The sequence below is a fragment of the Cicer arietinum genome, chromosome 8 (genome assembly GCF_000331145.2).
Source record: "Cicer arietinum cultivar CDC Frontier isolate Library 1 chromosome 8, Cicar.CDCFrontier_v2.0, whole genome shotgun sequence".
Lineage (NCBI taxonomy): Eukaryota > Viridiplantae > Streptophyta > Magnoliopsida > Fabales > Fabaceae > Cicer > Cicer arietinum.
The window spans coordinates 3,546,388-3,569,609 of NC_021167.2; the positions used below are offsets into that span (position 1 = coordinate 3,546,388).

Below are 23,222 nucleotides of genomic sequence, written 5' to 3' on the forward strand. Positions count from 1 at the left end.
AACTAGAATTTAGTTATGTTTAAGTTAAGTCATGTGTAGTACTTAAGATGGAACTGGCATCCGGGTAATTCAATCAGTTTTGCTTACACAGTGTTTTGGTTGAATTAATAGTTGATATTTAGGTATACTGTCATTTGAGAATCTATTTTATTCATGATGCAATAATGCAAACACTGGCTTCTGTCTGTTCTAGAGGTAGGATTAAAATTTAATTGTTATGCTTGAAATGTTACTATCTTACATGGAGGTTTGAATTAAATTGTCCTAATATATAATTAGCTTACATGTCCGAGCAGTAATAGCAGTTGTATAGTTTGCTTGCTGATGCATGGAGAACTCATTTTGGTTGAGCTTTTACCCTCACTCCCTTTACCATGTTGCATTGAGTTCAATGGCACATTAAACTTCAATATTGTGTACTTGTAATCTTCTCTTTCATCTCCATTGTTTTAATCACAGAAGGCATTCAGACCTTTATTATCAATTTAACAAGTGAAGATTATTTGAGCAATGTCGAAAAGCTCTTTCTTTTCAAGTTTTGTATAGCTTTATTATGGATATATGATCTCCAATGTGTAGCTATTGCTTGTTAATGTTTGTTTTTGAGATAGAGCGGGGTAGAAGATATATTTGGGCATATTGTTTATGACCAAATGGTTGTTGCTTACAAGTGATTTCACTGTTATCTTTGGTCACTAATTTTATCTGGTGTGGGGACTTAAAAGTCTTCGGTTTGTATGTTAGTTTTTTTATATTGAACTGATAAGTTCCGCTATGTTGGTTCAATGTCTTACAAAAAATAGAAGGGTCGAGGAATGTTGGTTGTTGATTCTAGAGATGTATAAGATTCCTTTATTAGTCAAGTTTTTTCCTCATATAACAAAGTGACATGGAGCATGGAACCTTTAGATTCATGTATCCCCTTAAGCACAAAAAATGCAAGTGCTAAGAGAAATATTAAAAAAAAATAAAGAAATGTTAGAGATAAAATGTGAGATAGAAAAAATGGACAAATTATATACTCCCATTAATTCAGGGTGCAGCACGAGTACGGAATTGGATACATATTTTTCAGAACATGGATATGAAGCCAATTACTATGGATTCCAACAAGCGCTTCCCATTACTATCCCCGACTAGCCATTACTAGAAAACTGAAAAATCATGGTAAGGGGCTTAACAAACCAATGTGTATTTGAAAAAACCATGTAACAGAAAATATGGAAATTCAATCTTTAAGCAAAAACACTACTGATAAGAGTCCTCCCAGAGAACAAGACTTCCTTAGATAGATCAGAATGTCTACTACAAAGTTAGAATGAATTCATAATATGAAAGCATAAAATTTAACAAAAAATGGGAAAACAGAAGCCATAGGTGGATTCCGAGTTATTGAAATGATTCGTCCATTCAGAAAGAACTTAGAAACGCTCATCTGTGGAACTTATTATTCTGCCCTCCTTTCGAGGGCCGCCCAAAAAAATATTGAATTGGAGTTTAGATTTCCAATCTCACGTTTTAAAGTTAAAAGGAAAACTTCAAGGTTTGAGAGCAATTGCCAACCCAAACTTAGATTTTTTATCCAGGGCCTTCGTATCAACCTCCCCAGAAATAGTCAGCACTGACTTTGGAAAGATCTCGTGCTGTAGGAGGGCCCCAAGCATTCCACGGTTGTTGAGCCTTGCTTTGACCTGTGTAAGAGGATCAATAGCAAAAGACCCTCCAACAGTAATAGTGTTCTGATTTGTTGAGAACCTTCTGGTTATCTCCGCAACAGCAACACTCTTCTTGAATTGGTCTAAATGGTGGAAGTATGATGCATTAATGCTGTCACCCTTGTCGCCACTGATAGGAAATAACATGTTCTATATCAATTTCTCGCTCATATGAACCATTGCTAGATTTTTGTAACAGAAATATGGACAAAATAAGAATCTTACAATATTATTGAAGCGGATGAATCTGGTCTCGTGAAACTAAGCCCAACATTGTATTTAGTAAAACGACCAGATGTAGTATCATAGCCCGCATCACCACCAATTGCAATGTTTGGGGTACCAACAGTGGCAGAAACATCAATGGTAGGGGTTTGCTTCAGTGTAGCGACTGATGTTATGGTAGCATGGTCGTGGAAGTATTGAACCTCTAACTGCCAAAAACAAATTAGACAAATTTTCAGAAACATGTACAGCAGTCAATCATTTACCATATAGAAGAAGCAAGTACCTTGCCAGAACTATAATCAGGCAGCTTAAATGAAGCTATAGTCTTTGTGGATGGAAAAAGGTCAGTGAATGTGAGGGTCGTGGAGATCTGGAAGAAAGAGAACCAAATTAGACGTTTTACTTAAGAGCATATAATATTATAATCTAAAAAGACATAGTAACCCACAATTGATGCTGTGTCAAGTTTGACATCAATAAGGGTGTTCTTATACTTGTACAGTGCTGCCACATCTCCAGTTGAGAGTCCTCCTTTCTTCACAGCAGTTGAAGTGAGGGCCTGAAAGGAGAAAAAGGAAAAAGCCATATTGAAGTGAATACTAGACATACTTTGCTCCTAGCAAATGGTCTCAAGTGATCATCGTTGCACATACTTAGTATTACAAAAGCGCCGTGATAACCAGAAAGTACAAAGTCAAACAAGAATTTAAATAGAACATATGAATTCCAGACACAGACAGCTTGAAGGAAAACATAATACTTTTAGTAAATAACCACCCCCATAAAACTGGAATCAGCTGCCACTTAGATGTAAAGCAACGCCTTCAACATGAACCCACAGCAATACTATTATACTACACTAAGAATGAATTCTTATTCATGGGTTGTAGGTTATTGTTGATTATGGAAAGCCTGTGTCTGCGCTTATTTCTTAATAATAAGGTAAGAAAGTGATAACAGTAAAATAAAAAATGAACTTAAAAGTAACTGCCTTCAGAACAACCGATTTGGAAAGCCTTCATTGCTATCAACATGTTATCCCCAAATTTTAGGCAATAAGCATATGCAGTGCGTAACATGTAATGAGAAATTCTAAAAGGAATTACGGAAATGCATAAGTATAACAATAACACTAATAGTTTGGTGATTCAAACCTTCTTAGTTGCCCATACAAAAGGCTTCCAACATTCATGAATTCAACATAAACTTCCCATTAGAGAAGTCAATTGGTCAAAGTATTATCAGTAATTAGTTAACAGTATTAAATCTATGTCCTGTCCTCTGGCTCATTTCTCACCTCACCTTACTACAGTGCTCAATCTTGCATTTTCTCAAACTTGGTTATATACTTTCAATTACTTAGATGTTAATAAATCTAATATCAACAACCAAACAAATTCTCACAACCTCCGCACTCCGAAAAACTTCTCACAAATCTAATTTCAACCACCAAACAATTTCTTAAGCCCTGAAGCGACATACTAGATAATCAGATAATTAATTGGTAAAGCTGCACAACTAGTTAGATAGTTTCTACTACATGTTACACAACTCCAAAAACTTGTAACTGTGTCACCCTTTTAAAATAATTTATTGACTTATATGGTATATATCAGAATTCAAAACTCAAGGATTTTAGGCATGAAAATGGCATAACCTGCATGATAAACTTTCATCGGACATACAATCCTAAAAATTTCATCGGTAATAATGCTACATTTTGCCTGTTGCCTTTTAAAAATTTCTGATTCCCAACACCATCCAATGGTAGCGCTATTTTCTGAATTCTGATGTAGCTTTATTACATCAAAATATAAAAACCCTTGTGTTCAACTCGACATACAATCCAATTAGCTCTAAACATTCAATTTCTTTGTCTCCCCATATATATTGTTCATATAGTATTATTCCCCAACCCAATTTCTATCCAAGAGATTGCCATTTTTGATTATTTAAACAATCATACTGTAATAAGATAAAGTATGTTTTATGTACAACAACTAGGATAATTGATGTTTTGTAGAGACTCACATGTGACATGTCCAACATGTTTTGAAAACCACATGCTCCATTCTTACGACAAAACAGACTAGCAGAAAGCAAAAAAAAAAAAAGTCTACAAAAATATAACACCACCTAACATGTTTATACAGAAACATTGGATTTCAAGCAGAGTTAGTGATGAGTGATGATGACACATCCAATATCATATATTTAATTTAATTTAATTAATTTTTTTGTACAAATTTAATTTTCTTTTTATTATTTACAAAATTGCAAAGATGAATTTATGATACTATTTATCTACACAATACGGATATCAGCTTAACGTGGTGACCACGTAATGTAATGTGAATCACTCATTACTTAAGCTCATTTCAAATAATTTCTCGAAGGTAACTTCACGATTCAACATCTTTTTCTAGAATCAAATCAATAAGAGAGGCAACTATCATTATTTTTTTATATAAGCAAATAGTAACGCATTTAAAATAATAGAGATGCAATTATTAACGATGCATGTAAAGGAACAGAGAAAACGATCATCATCAAACTCACAATGCGAATAAACTAACTGCGACATACAGCATTGAGCTAGATCTTAACAATAAATCCAGTAATCGCACTCTCACATATAATTATATAATTTAAGATGTGTATACATACGAATATATAGATTGATTATATTGGAAATTGGAAGAGCTTACCACTCCGGTGGTGCTGTAAGAGGAAACGGTGAGTTTCTGATCGGAGCTGTAATCCTTTGTCAAAAGATCTGAGAGCAAAAACAAATGAAAATAATTAGAATCTTTTCTGATTAAAGTTGGAGAAAAGTGTTAGGGAATCAATAACGGATAATAATTCATTAATTCACCTCTGGCTTTCTTGCCGATATCGGAATAGAGACCCGGTCCCTTGCTCATCTTCGGTTTCAGAGAGAGAGAGAATGTTTTTGAGAGAGAGAGAGATCTTGATGCACTGTGCTTCACGAAACAAGGTGTGGCGAGGAAATGACTTTTTTTTTTTTAAACAATTTTATTTTAAATGTAATAAAAATGATGATGAAATGTAGTAGTAGTGAGTCTTTCGATGGGTGTGGATGGTTTGAAGCGATTGTGTCCAATCGTGCGAGGTGTAAATATTCTATGGTGATCTGGACGTTTTTAGCCGTTGATTTTTTAATGCGTGGGACCGCATGCCAGCGTTTCCTTTTTTTTTTCCTTTCAGAGTATCAATTATATTTTATCTTTATAAGCAGTATCAATTGTGTTATTAGTAAAATAAAAAAATCGTATTTATTAGGAAAATAATTTATCCATGTCTATATATTTATTGACCCAAAAAATAGAGATAATAATGTAATAAATATAATATATTATAACGTAAAAAAAAAGTGTTGAATAAATATAAAAATAAGGGATATATCATAAAAGAAGAAAAAAAAAATGACGTGTATAGATGACACACCTCTGTTTATTATGTTTGTGCCATGCAATGGTCGTGATTCTACAAACGTGATTGAAATGATATAATTGCATTTTTTATAATCATAAACTGACTTATTTTTGCCTGTAATCATTTCACTGTAATCATTTCATATATGTGGATATTGATAGAATAATTATTCATGCTGCTCACATGTTATGCATAACATTCCAATAGATGAAAAGGTTAAGAGCCAAAAGGTTTTTACCTACAACCCGTACACTGTTTTATGTTAAGAATTGCGGTTACGATGTGGAAAATCTAAGTAAGTTTGTCTTCAATCACAGGGAGGTCGTTGTTATCACTAACCTGTAATTTTGCTCTTTCCTATTCCAGTCATTTGAAAACAGTAAGTATCAGTTACTAACTCATGTTTTCCATCAGATCAGTACAAAAAGATAGAAGGGTAGCAATCAGTAAAAGTTATAACCACACCGTGTATATTTGCGGGTCGGACTCCATTATGTTTATTATAAATAATAGGAAAGTATATATACAAGATGCATACAAATCAATTGTAACTAGTTTTAAATGCATACAAATCAATCTGTAAACTAGTTTCAAATGCAAACAAATCAATCTGGAAATTATTTTTAAAAGCAAACAAACCAATCTCAAACAAACCAATCACTAACATATGTTATTTACTTCAGTTTATCCATTAAATGCAAACAAATCAATCTGGAAATTATTTTTAAAAGCAAACAAACCAATCTCAAACAAACCAATCACTAACATATGTTATTTACTTCAGTTTATCCATTAAATGCAAACAAATCAATCTGGAACTAAACGGTTAAATGGAACGAAACGATTACCTTTGCAAAAGTTGATTTTGTTTGTCTTCGATTTCGTTTCCTTCAGAAGTTTTAGGGTTGACAGAAGTTGAGAGATTTGGGGGTTTTCAGAAATTTTAGGGTTGAGGAAGGATGTGTGCGGGGCTAAGAAAGGAATACACGCGGGAGTGACAAATGAAATTACAAAATCTGAAAAACGAAACACAATAAAGGTTTATTGCCCTAAACGACGACCGTTGATTAAAACTGCCCCATGAACCGTCGCAAACTGGTGGTGAGGGTGAAAATCGCGTGCTTTATATGGTGGCATGGTGGCGGCGGTTGACGAAAACCGCCTCGGGAACCGCCGCAATGTAGTAGTGAGGGCGGTTATTTCAGAACCGTCGTAGGCCAAATGTCGCAAACTTCAAAAATTCTTGTAGTGATGTTTGTGTTTGTTGTAATTCTTTGTTTACTAAGAGACATTCAAAAATAAATTTAGAGCTACATTTCTATAATTGTATGTATGAAAGTTCCTGATTATTCACATATTTAAAGATATGTGTATACTTATACATCTAAAATTATAATAATTATATCTTTAAAAATTATAATAATAAACCAACAAGGTTTATCATAAATGTGATGAATAGTAGTTTAAATTATGACTAAAAATATTTATATTTAATGTTCTTAATGATTCGATTAAGATTATCTCTGATAGAAGAGAACATGTATATTACAATATATATATATATATATATATATATATATATATAATTTAATTACAGTTTTAGTCTTTTATTTTTACTGATTAACGAACTTAATCCCTCTATTTTAAAAGTCGATAATTTTATATTTTTGTTCTATCAAAAATAATTTTATTTAAGGCATTTTAAAAATTAAATATAGATATCTATTTAAGTGAATATCAACTCTCATTGATTAAGTGAAAATTTATTTTCTTATACTAAATTTAACTATTGAAATAGTTTCACTTGTTAAATAAAACATAAAAAATTTAACTTTATGTTCATTTCATTTATACTTCTATTCGACTAAGCAATTAAAAATAATATAAGTTTTAACTTGTTTTTTTTTTCTATTCACTTGTATTCTTTTTTACCTTCTTTTTATTTGGATAAACTAAGTCATAACAACACGAGCTTAGAGGAATTGTCCAATTGGTGCCTTATTTTGAAAATAAAAATGAGAAAATAGATTTAATTGTAGTTTTTATTTATCTATTTTTATTAATTTATGAAATTGATTATCTTATTTTATAAGTTAACACATTTGATCTTTTAGATTTTTGAATTAAAAAATAACGATTTGATATTTTATAAATAACGTGAGATCAATTATATGATATAGAACAATATAAATATATTAATTATTCATATGTCATGTTATCATTTTTTAATCAAATAATCAAACAGATGACCAAAATTATTGACTTTTTAAATAAAAACATCAATTTAATAAATCAATAAAAATAAAGGGACTAAAGTTGTAATTAAACATAAAAAATAAAAAATATTATTAAAACAAATATAAAATACATTGGATGTTATATTTTATTTTTTATAAAATATTATATTTATATTATATTTTATATCAAATTTTGTATTTTAATAGCGTTAATTTATAAAAAAATAAACGAATAAAGTTCTTATCACTTATGAGACCGTTAGACCAAACATTTTGCTTTTCGATAAGGTTTTTTTGTTACAATGCTTTTCCAAAAGTAAAGTGTAAGACGTGTCCAATAAAAGGCAGGTCGGAGTCATTAACGTTCTTTCCGCGTTGGTTTTTTATGCTTGGAAAACGACAACGTCCTTTACGCGTTTTGGCCTTTTGGGTGAAATGAATGATTGATAGTCACTGATAAATAAGTCTGATATACACCAAATTTACTTTTACGGAGGAAACGCGTAATGAATTCAATTTGGAACCAAAAATCATTTTTCATTTATGTATTCATCACAGCAAGACCCAAACATTCTTAACTTGTTCCGGTTGTAAAAGAAAACATTCTTGTTCATAGAAAGTAAAAAACAATTTAATTCGTTACACACGGATTAATAAAATATGATAAATAAATTAAATACAACGATAATTTTATGAAATAACTAATATCAATTATAAATTTATTTTTATTGTCATAAATATAAAATACAGAATAATAAAATAGAAATAATACAAAAAAAATATTAATTAGAGCATACAATTAAAACAAAATAATTAAAATTACATTAAAAACAAAAAATAACAATTATTTTAAAACAAATACTTTTTTTATAAATGTGATAATTATTTTGAGATCAACTAAATAAAATCTATAAACTGTCTGTAAAACTAATGTTTTTCCTTTAACAAGAATATCTAAAAAATGTTTTTCAAATGAATTAGTTATATCCAATCTTTTGAGGTTTATATTTACATGAGATTAAATTAGTATATATGTTTAGATCCAAGTCTTTTGGACTTAAGGTATTTGGCTTGTTTATAAGCATGTTTTATTGGAATCAAACTTCAACAAAATTAAGCATGCAGTATAGTCATTTCGCTTTATTAAAGGAAGAAGAAAAAGAATGCCGTTGACCCCTCCCACCACATGAAAACAAAACTATAGAAACCACAAGTCATTAATTCCCTCAAAAATAAACTCGCAGAGTAGGTTTCCCCACAAAAAAGAATCTTCAATCGTAATTTATTACTCAGATTTTTGGCTTTAATTAGTATATATATACCAACCTCTCTTTCCACGAAAGTATCTTTCAATTTCAAACTTGGTGTCTTAACCTCTTGATTACTCGGTCACTGCCTATACAAATAGTAGAAACCAACTTAACATTTCTTTTTTATAACATAACAACATTCACTCATCTCATACATTACAACTCCATTTGATTTGTATATTATTATTATTATTATTTGATTTGATAATATTAATAACAGGTTCGGTTCATTCTTCCATATATAGCAAGCATAACAAAAGGTGTTTAATTAATTTATTGTTGGATGATGGAGGATTATTTACAAAAGAATTTTGGAAGAGTAAAGTCGAAAAACTCATCTGAAGAAGCTCTTCGAAGATGGAGAGAAGCATGCGGAGTTGTAAAGAACCCCAAAAGACGCTTTCGTTTCACTGCCAATCTCCAAAAGAGGGGCGAAGCTGCTGCTATGCGTCGTACCAATCAGGTTTCTATTTTTTTAATTATTATTTTAGATATATAAATCCCTCTGATCTTATTATTAATTAAATTATTTGAAAGATACTTTCCCATTGGTTTATTGGTTACACAATTATTATTGTTTTTTAATTTATAGTACACTGGACTAGTCAGCATTTGTAATATATGGCATATATTTGTGTGTGTTATTATCTGTCGTGTCGTTAAGTTTTGGAGACATTGCTTGGACTCTAGGCTGTATATGATTATAATTTTTTTTTTTTTTGAATCATTTGAAACTTCGTGGATGATTTCATTTTCAAGTAGAAGTTTATGGTTTTTTTGTCCTCACATATGAGACATGACTTGATCATAATCAGTTTGACAAAAGTAAGGGAAAGTAAGGGAAACGAATATAGGTGTAACTTAACTCGTATTCGTTTTTTCTTGTTTTTGTCGAACAAACACGTCATATCACTGTGACCTTCTACTTCCGAGTGGCAATCATTCTAGATTTTTTAGGTTTTTTATGTACTAACTAATGTTTGTGGTTTCTAATTAGTTTTCAAAAGTTCAAATTTTAGCCGAGATACCACTAAAATAAATGAACATAAATGCATAAATTAGCTACTCTGGAGTTTTTAATTTGATATTGTTCATGATGGGCTATGGACATTTTGAATATCAGACATAAAATGCTTTTTGCTAGCATACAAGTAAAGTAATAAAATTTAACCTTTTCAAAATTTTTATGGAAGCATCAGATGGAAGCTGACCAACGTGTTGATTACATGTCATCCACTATTATCAGTTTCAATAAAGACCGAAGCGATCTTGTTTTCCTTTTGTATACTTGCTTATCCAGTATAAACAACACTCATGTGCTCATTAACTCTGTGAAAAGTGTTTTTCTTAGTAAAGGATTTGAGAATACTTATAAAATACTATAAACAGTGATTCCTCAGTTTTCTCTTCAATGCATAGAAATAGAATGTGACATCTTCCTGTTTTATTTCTCAAAGACTCATTCTCTCCTTACTGCAGGAGAAGCTGAGGGTGGCAGTTTTGGTTTCCAAAGCAGCATTTCAGTTTATGCAAGGTGAGTTTCTTTTTCATTGTTCTCACAGCTTATAAATATCAGGGCCAGTATGTTTACTTTTGATCATATATCCGCAGCCGCGCAACAAAGCGATTACAAAGTGCCAGAGGAAGTTAAAGATGCAGGATTCCAAATCTGTGGTGATGAATTGGGGTCTATTGTTGAAGGCCATGATGTAAAGAAGTTGAAATATCATGGTGGGATTAATGGCATTGCAGAAAAGCTTTCTGCATCAACCACTGACGGGCTCAGCGTTGATTCTGATTTGCTGAATCGGAGACAAGAGATATATGGAATCAATAAATTCACCGAAAGTCAAGCTAAAAGCTTTTGGGTTTTTGTTTGGGAAGCCCTTCAAGACATGACTCTCATGATACTTGGAGTGTGTGCTCTTGTGTCTCTGATAGTTGGCATTGCAACAGAAGGATGGCCCAAGGGGGCTCATGATGGTCTTGGAATTGTTGCAAGTATCTTATTGGTTGTCTTTGTGACAGCAACAAGTGATTATCGCCAATCTTTACAGTTCAAGGATTTGGACAAGGAGAAGAAGAAAATTTCCATTCAGGTCACAAGAAATAGATATAGGCAGAAAATGTCTATATATGAGTTACTTCCTGGCGATATCGTGCATCTTGCCATTGGTGACCAAGTCCCTGCTGATGGACTATTTGTTTCGGGATTTTCTGTGTTGATCGACGAGTCAAGTTTAACAGGAGAGAGTGAGCCTGTGGTTGTGAACACTGAAAATCCATTTCTTCTTTCAGGAACCAAAGTCCAAGATGGATCATGCAAGATGTTGGTTACCACAGTAGGAATGAGGACTCAATGGGGTAAGTTGATGGCTACTCTCAGTGAAGGTGGCGATGATGAAACCCCGTTACAGGTGAAACTAAACGGAGTGGCAACCATTATTGGGAAGATAGGCCTATTCTTCGCCATTGTTACTTTTGCAGTTCTGGTTCAAGGACTTGTGAGCCTTAAACTCCAACAAGGAAGCTTCTGGAGCTGGAATGGGGATGATGCTTTGGAGATGTTGGAGTTCTTTGCAATTGCGGTCACTATCGTTGTTGTTGCTGTTCCAGAAGGGCTTCCATTAGCTGTGACATTGAGCCTTGCATTTGCAATGAAAAAAATGATGAATGATAAAGCCCTTGTCCGAAATTTGGCAGCTTGTGAGACAATGGGATCAGCCACAACTATATGTAGTGACAAAACTGGGACACTAACAACCAATCACATGACTGTTGTGAAAACATGCATTTGTATGAAGAGTAAGGAAATAAGCAACAAGACTTCTTCTAGTTTGTGCTCTGAACTCCCAGAGTCTGTTGTTAAAACGCTGCTACAGTCAATATTTAACAACACAGGAGGAGAGGTCGTGGTTAACAAAGAAGGTAAACATGAGATTTTAGGAACCCCGACCGATACTGCAATATTGGAGTTTGGCTTGTCATTAGGTGGTGATTTTCAAGGAGAGAAACAAGCATGCAAAATTGTTAAAGTTGAGCCATTCAACTCTACTAAGAAAAGAATGGGTGTAGTGGTGGAGCTCCCTAGTGGAGGTTTAAGAGCTCACTGTAAAGGTGCTTCTGAAATAGTTCTTGCTTCCTGTGACAAAGTTCTCAATTCAAACGGCGAGGTTGTCCCACTTGATGAAGAATCAACTAACCATCTTAAGACTACAATAAACCAGTTTGCTAATGAGGCACTTAGAACTTTATGCCTTGCATATGTGGAATTGGAAAATGGGTTCTCTGCTGAAGACTCCATTCCTGTTACTGGATACACTTGTATAGGAGTTGTCGGTATCAAAGATCCTGTTCGTCCTGGTGTTAAGGAGTCTGTAGCACTATGCCGTTCAGCTGGAATAACAGTAAGAATGGTTACAGGTGACAATATTAATACTGCGAAGGCTATAGCAAGGGAATGTGGTATTTTAACAGATGATGGTATAGCCATTGAAGGTCCAGAATTTAGAGAGAAGAGTATGGAAGAGTTGCTTGAACTGATTCCCAAAATTCAGGTACTTCTTATTTCCTTTATGCACTACATCTTGATTGCTTCATTACCAATCTATCTTACAGTTATAGATGATTCATTGTTTATCTTTTCAGTAACATAAATAAATGTTTAATTCCTTTTAGGTCATGGCTCGATCCTCACCTTTAGACAAGCATACATTGGTAAAACACTTGCGTACCACATTTGGGGAAGTTGTAGCTGTAACTGGTGATGGAACGAATGATGCCCCAGCCCTTCATGAAGCAGACATTGGACTTGCCATGGGCATTGCTGGAACTGAGGTGAGTGTCAATGCAACGTTTCCCTGAGTAGAGTAAACCATGGTCAAATATCTTAAATCAAAATAAAAGGAAAAGGGTTGTGTTACATTTTATTCATTAATTAATATTCTATAGCAAGAGAATACCAAGTTCGGCTAATTACATAACATGTGTGCAGGTTGCAAAAGAAAGTGCAGATGTCATAATTCTGGATGATAACTTCTCCACAATAGTAACAGTGGCCAAATGGGGACGTTCTGTTTACATAAATATTCAGAAATTTGTACAGTTTCAGCTTACAGTTAACGTTGTTGCTTTAATAGTGAACTTTACATCAGCCTGCTTGACAGGTTAGAAAGTTAGATTAATTTTTCTACTTTGATTTTGGACTTAATATCTGCTTGCATTACATGATTTTGAAAACCTTCTATTCCTTCTACTTGATCTTATGATATAATATATGCATTTTCTCTCCAGGTACTGCTCCCCTCACTGCTGTTCAACTTTTGTGGGTGAACATGATAATGGATACATTGGGAGCACTTGCGCTCGCAACTGAACCTCCAAATGATGATTTAATGAAGCGCTCACCCGTCGGAAGAAAAGGGAATTTCATCAGCAATGTCATGTGGAGGAATATCTTAGGACAATCACTGTATCAGTTTATGGTGATATGGTTTCTTCAGTCAAAAGGAAAATCTATCTTTGCGCTTGATGGCCCTAATTCGAATCTAGTCTTAAACACACTTATCTTCAACTCATTTGTATTCTGTCAGGTAACTTTTATGTAAATGCTGAATAACTTGTTTAGAAATAATTATGACTCCATCGATAATTAGGAAAGATTAAGTTAAATATTTAACCGATGTATGAATGTGGCTTACCAGTTTTGGGTTGGTCTGTTTTTGCAGGTTTTCAATGAGATAAACTCTCGCGAGATGGAGAAAATTAATGTTTTTAAAGGCATATTGGATAATTATGTCTTTGTGGGTGTCATCAGTACTACAATTCTATTTCAAATCATAATAGTAGAGTACTTGGGAACTTTTGCAAACACAACACCTCTCAGTCTGGTACAGTGGTTCTTCTGCTTGTTTGTTGGGTTTATGGGCATGCCTATTGCTGCTCGCTTAAAGAAGATATCTGTCTGAAGAAAGTGAACGAATAATTATTAGTCAAAAAGCAGGGAAGACTTGTTGTTGTTGGTTGTGACAGTAGTTAGAACTGAGATGCCCTTTATTCTTGTATATTCACTGAGTTGTTTGACATTGTTTGAGCTGCCTTGTATTAGAACCATGGAGCAGCAAAGTAGAACACTAGAGCCTTGCAAGATCTATCCTTAGGCGACTGACGAATCACCATTTTATTTAGTGTACGTTGTTTATTTTCAAGGCAAGCAGAATTAGAGATGAAAACCTGCACTTGTTTGTAGATATTGATGACTCTTGTTGCCTAGAATGTAGAAACAACTCGAGTATAAATTAGTAGTCTTAAATTTATGGCATTTTGAATGGACAAATTCCATGTGTTCATGTTCTGTTTAAAATAGTGATTCTGAATTACTCCTTTTGTTCTTTTAAAAGCATTTTCTTCACTAATTTAGCCTTAATCACGTTTATCCCAATTTACATCCCAGGAAAATCAAAGGATACACTAGAAATATCAAGCAAACTGTTCTTTGTTACCCTTTTCTACCTTTTACATGTAGAGGATGATTTTTTATTTATCAGGAAAAAAAAAAAAAGAAACAAAAACATTAAAAATAAGGGAAACTTATAAGCTAGAGCACGAGGTGTATGTGTATACTCCCTCCGTCTCTATCTATTTATTTATTTACAAGATCTGTCTATGACTATTATTAAATTATTATTATCAAAGAGGGAGTAGTAAATTTCTGTACTAAAAAAAGTGGTAATATAATGTTTATTTTGTGTCTAAATTATTTGAACAAGAAAATTTTGATGGAGTGAGAGTGTGATTGATCTAGAAAAATTGGGATGGTAGTAAAAAGTGAAATCATAAAATAGTGAAGTATTGATTTTTTTAATTAATATGTTGAAATAGTACTGAATTTAAATTAAATTAAACGAAATCAAAACATAACTTATAACTTAAAAGTATATATGATTTTGTATGTTAAATTAAAAAATATGATATGTAGCCTGTAGGTGAAGGAAAATCAGTAAAATTATAGCAACCATTGTTCGTCCTTAACTTTCTTTTATTTTTTATATATTTTATATTTACTACTTTCAATGCATAAGTTAGAATTAGAAATTAGTTTTAATTATTTTTTCAACTTCTAATTTGTTACTTTTAATTAATTTGCTTGTTCCGATATTATTTTGATTTAATTTATTTTAGTGTTTTTTGTTTATTTAATTTTAAACTTTAATTGTATATTTATATCTTTTGAGGATCGTATTTTTATATCTGTTGTGGTAATATAATATATTGTTACTATATTTTAATTATTAAAATATAAGTAAGAAACTGAGATTATTTACTATTTTTATATAATAAGTTGTCCATATAATATTGAAATGAAGACGAGAATAAGAAATGAAGCCTGATGTTTTTAAAGCATACAACTATAGCTAATTATACTCGTGTAACAAAAGATGAGATAGGGTACATTTTACTTCCTACAAAAAAGATGAGATAGTGAGATAAACTTCAAACTTAGTTCGTATAGCAACAAGAGGTAAAAAATGTGTATAAAAGTTACATTAAAAATGAATAGAATTAAGTCTATGATATAATCTCTCTTATTTATTCGATGTATTTAATGTCTCTTTCATATATACATTTATATATATATATATATATATATATATATATATATATAAAAGGACAATCATATAATTGCAATTAAATAGTGTACTTATGAAGAAAAAAAAAACATATTAAAATATTGAAAAGAACGCATCATACTACATATGTAACAATAACCAAAAAATATTATACGTATGACTAACAACATCAAAATTAAATAAAAAAAGTCACTAATTTCAAGCCATAAATAAATAAACCATAAAATGGAGATTATGCACTCACAATTTGAATCTAAGGCCACAACAAAATTGACCAATAAAGTTGTTATTGATGAAGTGAGGAGAGAATGAAGGCTAGTAAGAGGTATGCAATTCAATATATATGATGGACGTTCGGAATATGAAAAGTAAACATTTTAAAAGCAAGTGGGAATTACCAAAATAGTTAATTCAAGGGGTGAAAATAAAATTTGAATGAAAATAGTAATAGTCACTAATAAAAATATGAATTAGGAGACACATAAAAATGGAAATATGATAAACTATGAAAACATTTAATATGAAAGACTATTTTGGTCGTAGAATATGTGCGGTAAAAAGAAATAAAGAAGAAAATGAAAACCTGCGTGGTAGAACACATGAATAAGTTTAAGTCAATCATAGAGAAAAATGACAAGTACATTTTTGAAGGTGCCACCTCATAATTTGTTTGATGTGGAAAATTAAATGGCATAAGAGCTGAGGTGTCGTTGATCTAAGTCGCGTCTTTGTTTTAATAAATTATAAATAGATATGTGGTTATAAGTTATAGCCAACTATTCAGTACTGGAGATACTGAATATAGGAGTTTGACTTCAAATGCGTCGCTGAAATCAAGAAAGGGTTTGTCAGATTATGAGAGATATTTTAGGTTAGAATTTGTGTACCTTTATGAAATAAGAGGTCCTATTTATATAGTGAATTCTTTAAAGTTTCTAGAAGATTCCCGTTATGATCATCAGATACATATATGTTATTCTCAAACGACTTCTGATGTTAGATGGGAGTCCTTGTGATCAAAGGAAGGTGAGTGTCATCTAATGAATGTGATCATCATATGATTGTCATCAAGTGACCTATAATGGTTGCATAGGTGAACTATCGCGCCCACCATCATTGGATCCCCTCTTATTCCATCATGTGGTCACGATTGGAGGTCCAGGTGAGTTATGATAGATTGTTGCTTCGGATGCCATCTTCGTAGACGGCTTTTCCTAATTTCGAGAAGGTGTTGTGACACTAATTGATTGGGTCATGTCTGTCCAAATTTATAGAGTTTAGCATATGTTAGAGTGAGTTCGGCCTAGAACACCAACCACACAAGAATTACTCAGTAATACAAACTTTGGTCTGCTGTGGCATTTCGGGAAAAATTATTGAATATCATTAAATTTGATTTCTAAAAAAAAAATCGATGAATTTGATGATTGCTTGTTATCAAGAAAATTAAAAAACCTACTCAAGTCAAGACATCAATATCACTATCTTCATTCATAGATAAAAACAAAAATAGAAAAACTATATATTGAAAATTAAAAATATCTTATTCGTTTTAAGCCTCCCAACATGTAGGGTTGGTCAAAGGTTGTTAGTAGTTAGAGCTAAGATGCCTTTTTTCGTGTATATTCACTAATAACTCATCTTGGCTTTGTTTGAGGTAGCCTTGGGTTAGAATCAGAAATGGAGCAGCAAAGTAGAACTCTAGAGCCTCGCCACAGTTATCCTGATGAATGATCATTTAATCTTTTTATTTAGTACATTGTTTATTTTCATTTCAAGGAAAGCAGAATTAGAGATGAAAACCTGCACTTGTTTGTAGATATTGATGACTCTTGTTGCCTGGAAAGAACTGGAGTATAAATAACTAGTCTTCGTTTTATGGCAATTTGAACGGACAAATTCCACGTGTTTATGTTCTGTTAAAGTGATTTGAGAGTAGTTATTCTGTTCTGTTAAAAGCATTTTCCTCACTAGTATAGCCTTAGTCACGTCTAACCCAATTTACATCTTAAGAATATCATAGGAAACAGTGAAGATGCCAAACAAGCTTTTCTTTGTAGAGGATATTTTTTAGTTATCAGCAAAAAAACAGGAAACTTGTTAGCTAGAGCATGAGGATCTGTATAGTAAATTTCTGTACAGAAAAAAAAAAGATGGTAATATATATTGGAAAACAAAATCACTTGTTACCTTTTCAGTGGCATTTTAAAAGCAGAAAGTATGTACATCAGGCCTCTATAGGCCTTCGTAAAGAAAGCTACAGAGCAAAGAAAAAACTATTTCCAGTCATCAGTCATGGCGACCTTTCCACTTTCATATAGATGATACATCCATAGAGGTTCAATCAACTCCTTTGCACGCATTAATTTCTCTAGTTCATCCTCATTTCTATCTTCTGTAATTTCCCTCTCTATCTTATGATAGATTTCTTGCAGAGAAGACAGCATCATGTCACCCCAATCCCTGTCATCAACTTTAAACAACTTGGAACATACGAACTGCAAGAGTCCAAATGCCAGCCCAAAGTCCTTTTGATCTAGCTCATTTAGTGTACATACCAGGAAAATATCCCCAACTGCATCCATGATACTCCTATTCTTTTTAAGTAATATTATCAGTGTGGTCACAAGTTTATTGAATGTTGAAAAAATTTCTGCTTGAGAACATTCATCATTTCCTTCACCTTCATTCACTGCAGAGAGCACAGTTTTGGCTACAATCAAGGGCCATTTCGGAAAATCTAACTTCATTTGTTCAGATGCAGTTAAGTGTTCGCTTCCACTGTCAGTATGTTGTAGATCACTTGCAGATCCCAATGCCAAAACCACATCTGGGAGCCAAGGCTTTGCTGCTGCAACAAGACGTGATGCATATGCAGATCCCAAACATGATTCAATTGAAACAATTAAGTCAAGTAAGTTATTGGCAAGAGTAAAGGCTTTTGATGCAGTTATGGAGGATCCACCAGAATCTGTCAGTATCGTATTGAGTATTTTTGCAGCATAGGTGAAAGAGCTTTTCAGGCAAAACATGGTGTGTTTTTTATCCTCTTCCTTGATTTGAATTTTGTTATGATAGAGCTGGTTCATTGAAGACGTGATATGTTGCACGCATTTTGATGTATAATTCAAGAATAATCCATGGTTGTCAGGAGCAAAAGACATTGCAGTGGTATCAGCCATGAACTTGAGAACAGCAGTAAGCATCTTCACCTTACACAGTACTTGTTGAGGTTCATAGATTACAGATCCTACACAAAAGGTTTAAGACAATTAGTCACAATTCACATACAAAGTCTAGAGATATATTCAGAGACGAGTTACATAGTCCAAAGCTTCAATTTGTCCTTTTAATTTTTAATCAAAGTTAACAACAAAGAGCCAAACACATGGTCAAATCAAATGTTAACAGTTAGATGCAGGATTTTATATAAATCCTCATAGTGGGGAATAATTAAAAGGTCGTACTCGTTTATAAATAAAATGCCTAATAATGATTTCGAAATACAACAGTCAAATCAAAAGAGAAGAAACCTGTAGAGAATGGCCATAACTGAACGAAGTACTGGAAATGTGTGAATATAAATACCCATATGTCCACCCAGTTACGCATCTATCGGTTTACTACAGACACAATCTTTTTTAAAAATTGACTGAGATGAAAACAATTGAAGTACTTGTATTGTGCTTGAGCTTTTAAAAATTGACTGAGATGAAAACAATTGAAGTTATGTGTATTTAGTCAAAGCAACAAAATCCATTATCAGACCTAAAGAACATTATAATGTGAGTAATATATGCATGTATTTCCTCACCTCCATTACATGGGCTGCCAGCATTTGTAGGAGATAGCCTTTGCCTTTTTCTAGAACTTTTATTTTTCCTTGTCGTTGACTGCCAGTTAGATGAACCCACATTGCGATTTTGTACAGCGTCATCCGATCCAAATAGTTTTTCTAAGCAGTTGAGCACGTGCTCGATTGTCAGCTCCAAGACAGTCTGATTAAACAATTTTTTTTTTCAGATCAGGCAAGCTAGAACTAAAATAAACTGGTTATTGTATGAAAATATCAATTCATCAATACAGTGGAAGGGATCAAGTTAAATGAATTAGTGAGCTAGGTTCGTATTATTGCTAACTAAATCATAACACTCATGCCAGAAACCTAAAAATTTCTAGGTAAAATACAATTTAAACATTTAGCCTGACAATTTAAATTTTTAGTAGATAATGAAAATCAACCAATAAAACTGGGCAAAAGAAAATGCAAGCAACATAACTCCAGGAAAAGTTATTTTAGTCACCAAGTCGACATGAAATTATAGCTGCCAGAAAAGTCAAAATTTACAGCATAGAATCATAAGATTCAGACACCATGAACAAAAGAAGATAAAAAAAATGAAGCATCGTATAAGGGATGCATCAAGCAAACGGTGCTCAATGTAGGAATGCAAGGCAAAATCACAATGTCACAATTGAGTCCAGTGATTAAAGAGACATCCAACCGCACTCTGATTTTGACACCGATTCGCAGAAATGGTTGCATGAGACACACTAATTAGCACAATACAAATTGCGATCAAATAATTTCTACAGCCACATTAAAATGAAACAAACGAAATAGGAAAAGCACATTTTTAAGTCATACAAACTTGTGAATTAGAAAATAATATAACTAGCAATTTGGCATTGACATACAAGGCAATAAAATAAAATGCACAAAAACCTTTTGAGAAAATTTCAAAATATAAACCTGAGAAGATCAAGAAATGCAAGAAATTTTACACAACTAACAATCCAATAAAAAAGATATGTGCAAAAAGAGTTCACTTGCCTCTGAAAGTAACGTAGAAGAATCAATCTTATATTTCTTCCTCTTCGAATCGCCATTCTTTTCACTACTTGTGCCAACATTATCAACCGTCATTTGCAGAGCAAGGGCCACATATGCCAAAACAGGAGATACATCTATATATTCATACTTCCCACAATGCACAATGCTGACCTCAGATAGCATCTTAAGTGAAAAAAACAACATTTCTAAGGGTTGAGATCTAAAGATAGCTTTCCTAGTATCGTCGTGCTGAAGCAAGTCCCTAACTTGCCATGCTACCCCAACAGCTAGTAAATAATCATCTTCAAAAGATTGCTTTCTATTAATTATATTTGATTTAATTGAAAATTTTCCAGAGGATTGAGATCTTTTTCTTTTAACAGCTGTAACACTGTGTGATGGCATGTCTGCACCAAACTTAATGTGACAACGATAGGCTGCCTTATGCAGTAGGGTTATTAAGGCTTCAAACATGTCATCAAAACCTCCCAAAGAAAGCAACAACTTATGTGCAGATCTTACTTTAGATTGGCAATCAACATCTTCGGGTACACCGCGGCAGTTTGTGACAACACTCATGCACTCTTCAATAAGTCCTGCAACATTATCTAGAGAAACAGTGGATAAAATGTTGAACAAAGATGATTGAGCTTGTTCTGTAGATGCCTCAGTTAGTAAACCTTTCACTTTTTCTGCAGTAAGTAACTCTTTGAGGGAATTCATATGACATGGTTCGCAGGCTAAGTTAACACAGAGGTAGCTAGCAGCAACAAGAAAACCCTCGATTTGGTCTGCATCCAGCTTATCTGGTGACACAATCAAACTCAAGAATACTTTGACTAGTTCCATAAGATGAGTTTTAGATGCTCCTTCCAAGATGGCATACTTGCAAAATATTGCACCAGCCATTGGAGCCCTTTTTACAAGTGTAATGCAGCGATTACATGCCTCCTCAAAGGGCACTCTTGACGGGAAGTAGGAAGGTATAAGCAATTTGGTTATCTTCTGAGCTACATGAGGTTGATCACTAGAAAGCACAGACAAAATCATATCGAGATCCACCACCTACAAGACATACACAACAACGGCCAGCCAACCAATGAGCACCGATGATAATAGCAAATACATCAGATACCGAAATTTCTTCAACCATTAAGAGTTTACGAGTGTGCGTACCTTGTTAAACTGAAAATTTCTGACATCCTTTAGATGGAGCAAGAGATCTGCCATTGCAATTCGTACTGTTAGGACATTATCTAGCATTAAGTGCCTGAGTCTTGGACAGAGCACCTTAAGGACTTCATGAGAGTGGGGATTGTCAAGCAAATAAATGATACCATTCAACGTAGAGAGCCTAACCTCGTTGCATACATCATGTGACATGTCACCAATTATTTTTGTAAGCATCTTTGTTATAATTGGTGAAGGAATAATTTCCCAAAATAGATGAAGGACACGACAAGAACCCTCAACAGCAATTGTTCTCACTTCTGGACAATCATCCACTAGCAACCTTTCTAACAAAAAGAACTGCTTATCAAGTAATGTATCCTTATCCTCTTTGGTAGCATCAGGGTCTTCAAGGGGGAACAGGTCCAAAAGCAAATGCAAAGCATTCTGACGAACATTTGAGTTTGCAACCTATCGAAAAGAAGGAAAAGTAAAATTCTAAACATAAAAGGCAAATCACAAATTATTGTTGTCACAGATATCACAATCCATACCCATTACTAATTACAATCTAAGAAATTTCTAATCCAAAACAAAAAGTGTTTTTCAAGATAAACTAAAATTTGTAGAAGTATAAATGAGTATACCAACCGGACCTGGAATAAGCAGGCTTTTTTTCATCTGCACAGGCCAGTGGCCATTTACAAATTACATGTCAAGATTATGCTTTCGGAGAAAGCATCTACCAAGAGTTGTAAAACTCATAATTTTATGACACAAAACTAAAGTAAACAATCGCACTGATGATGTCAATTCAATGCTGCACAAATATGCATTTACCTGCAAAGACCTAAATATGACAGGCTCAGCAAGTCGATATAGTAGTTTTTCAACCCCATCAACGGTCCTCTGGTTAATAAAAGCTCCCAAGACCCTCCTAATATACGAAGCAAAAGTTCCAGAACTTGCATGAATTGAACCCTCAATCAAATCCTGCAAGAACCCATTCTCAATTTCACTCCTTGAATCTTCTGCTGCAGCTTTCCATGCTCGAAACAATATATCCCCATAACCCTCCAACATGGACTTTCTTCCAAACGGAATCTGCGAACGGATCATCGCCAACAATTCCTTCCCAAGTTGATCACTAAGCCCAAAGAGAAACGACAGAAACTTTCTTCCATCTTCTGTTTTCAAATACAAAGGCGAAATCACACACCGATTAAGCAACAGCTTCAAATCCTCAATGCTCTCATCCTCAAAATCAAACAAAGAAAACGCTTCTCGAAGCATATAAACTCTATGCACGTCCACTTTCTTCTTCAATGTAAGCGACTTTGAAAGAAGAAAAGGAAGCGTCTGAGAAATCAACGACTCTCGACCAGGTAAATTCTCCTTCCACCATTCTTCGCATAGATTCTCGATCCATGAAGACAAAACCGAATCCGATTCCAACACGATTAAACTATCGTGCAATGCTTGAACTCCGGGGAGCAAATCGGAAGATTCGAATACTTTTCTAGGATGAGAAACGCACAATTGAGAAATGTAAGTGAGAATTTGAAGACGCTCGAGAATTTTGTGCTTTTCATCGGGTGTGGGTTTGGGTTCGGTACGGGTGGTGGATGGATGGCGGGAAGAGC

The 23,222-nt window shown here is 33.4% G+C and overlaps 3 protein-coding genes across 3 annotated transcripts in view; 1 reads left to right on the forward strand and 2 right to left on the reverse strand.

The window, feature by feature from the left end:
• Positions 1-1,255: 1,255 nt before the first annotated feature.
• Positions 1,256-5,023, reverse strand: LOC101493914 (mitochondrial outer membrane protein porin 2). The gene is made up of 6 exons (XM_004511785.4): positions 4,819-5,023; positions 4,652-4,719; positions 2,392-2,502; positions 2,227-2,313; positions 1,941-2,149; positions 1,256-1,845 (listed from the first exon to the last, which is right to left on the reverse strand). Exons 1-6 carry the CDS (start codon positions 4,865-4,867, stop codon positions 1,539-1,541), a joined length of 831 nt encoding a protein of 276 aa, XP_004511842.1. The 5' UTR covers positions 4,868-5,023; the 3' UTR covers positions 1,256-1,538.
• A 3,892-nt stretch (positions 5,024-8,915) lies between these two features.
• LOC101494236 (calcium-transporting ATPase 2, plasma membrane-type-like) lies at positions 8,916-14,324 on the forward strand. The gene is made up of 7 exons (XM_004511786.4): positions 8,916-9,409; positions 10,426-10,480; positions 10,558-12,503; positions 12,625-12,783; positions 12,941-13,112; positions 13,240-13,538; positions 13,674-14,324. Exons 1-7 carry the CDS (start codon positions 9,230-9,232, stop codon positions 13,911-13,913), a joined length of 3,051 nt encoding a protein of 1,016 aa, XP_004511843.1. The 5' UTR covers positions 8,916-9,229; the 3' UTR covers positions 13,914-14,324.
• A 3,392-nt stretch (positions 14,325-17,716) lies between these two features.
• LOC101494543 (uncharacterized) overlaps positions 17,717-23,222 on the reverse strand; it is a 5,880-nt gene continuing 374 nt past the window's right edge. The window contains 5 exon segments of the mRNA XM_012718952.3: positions 17,717-18,825; positions 19,390-19,573; positions 20,410-21,474; positions 21,586-22,050; positions 22,420-23,222. The exon segment at positions 22,420-23,222 is cut by the window's right edge and continues 18 nt beyond it. Of these exon segments, the coding sequence (XP_012574406.1) occupies positions 17,852-18,825; positions 19,390-19,573; positions 20,410-21,474; positions 21,586-22,050; positions 22,420-23,222 (3,491 nt within the window). The 3' untranslated portion in view covers positions 17,717-17,851.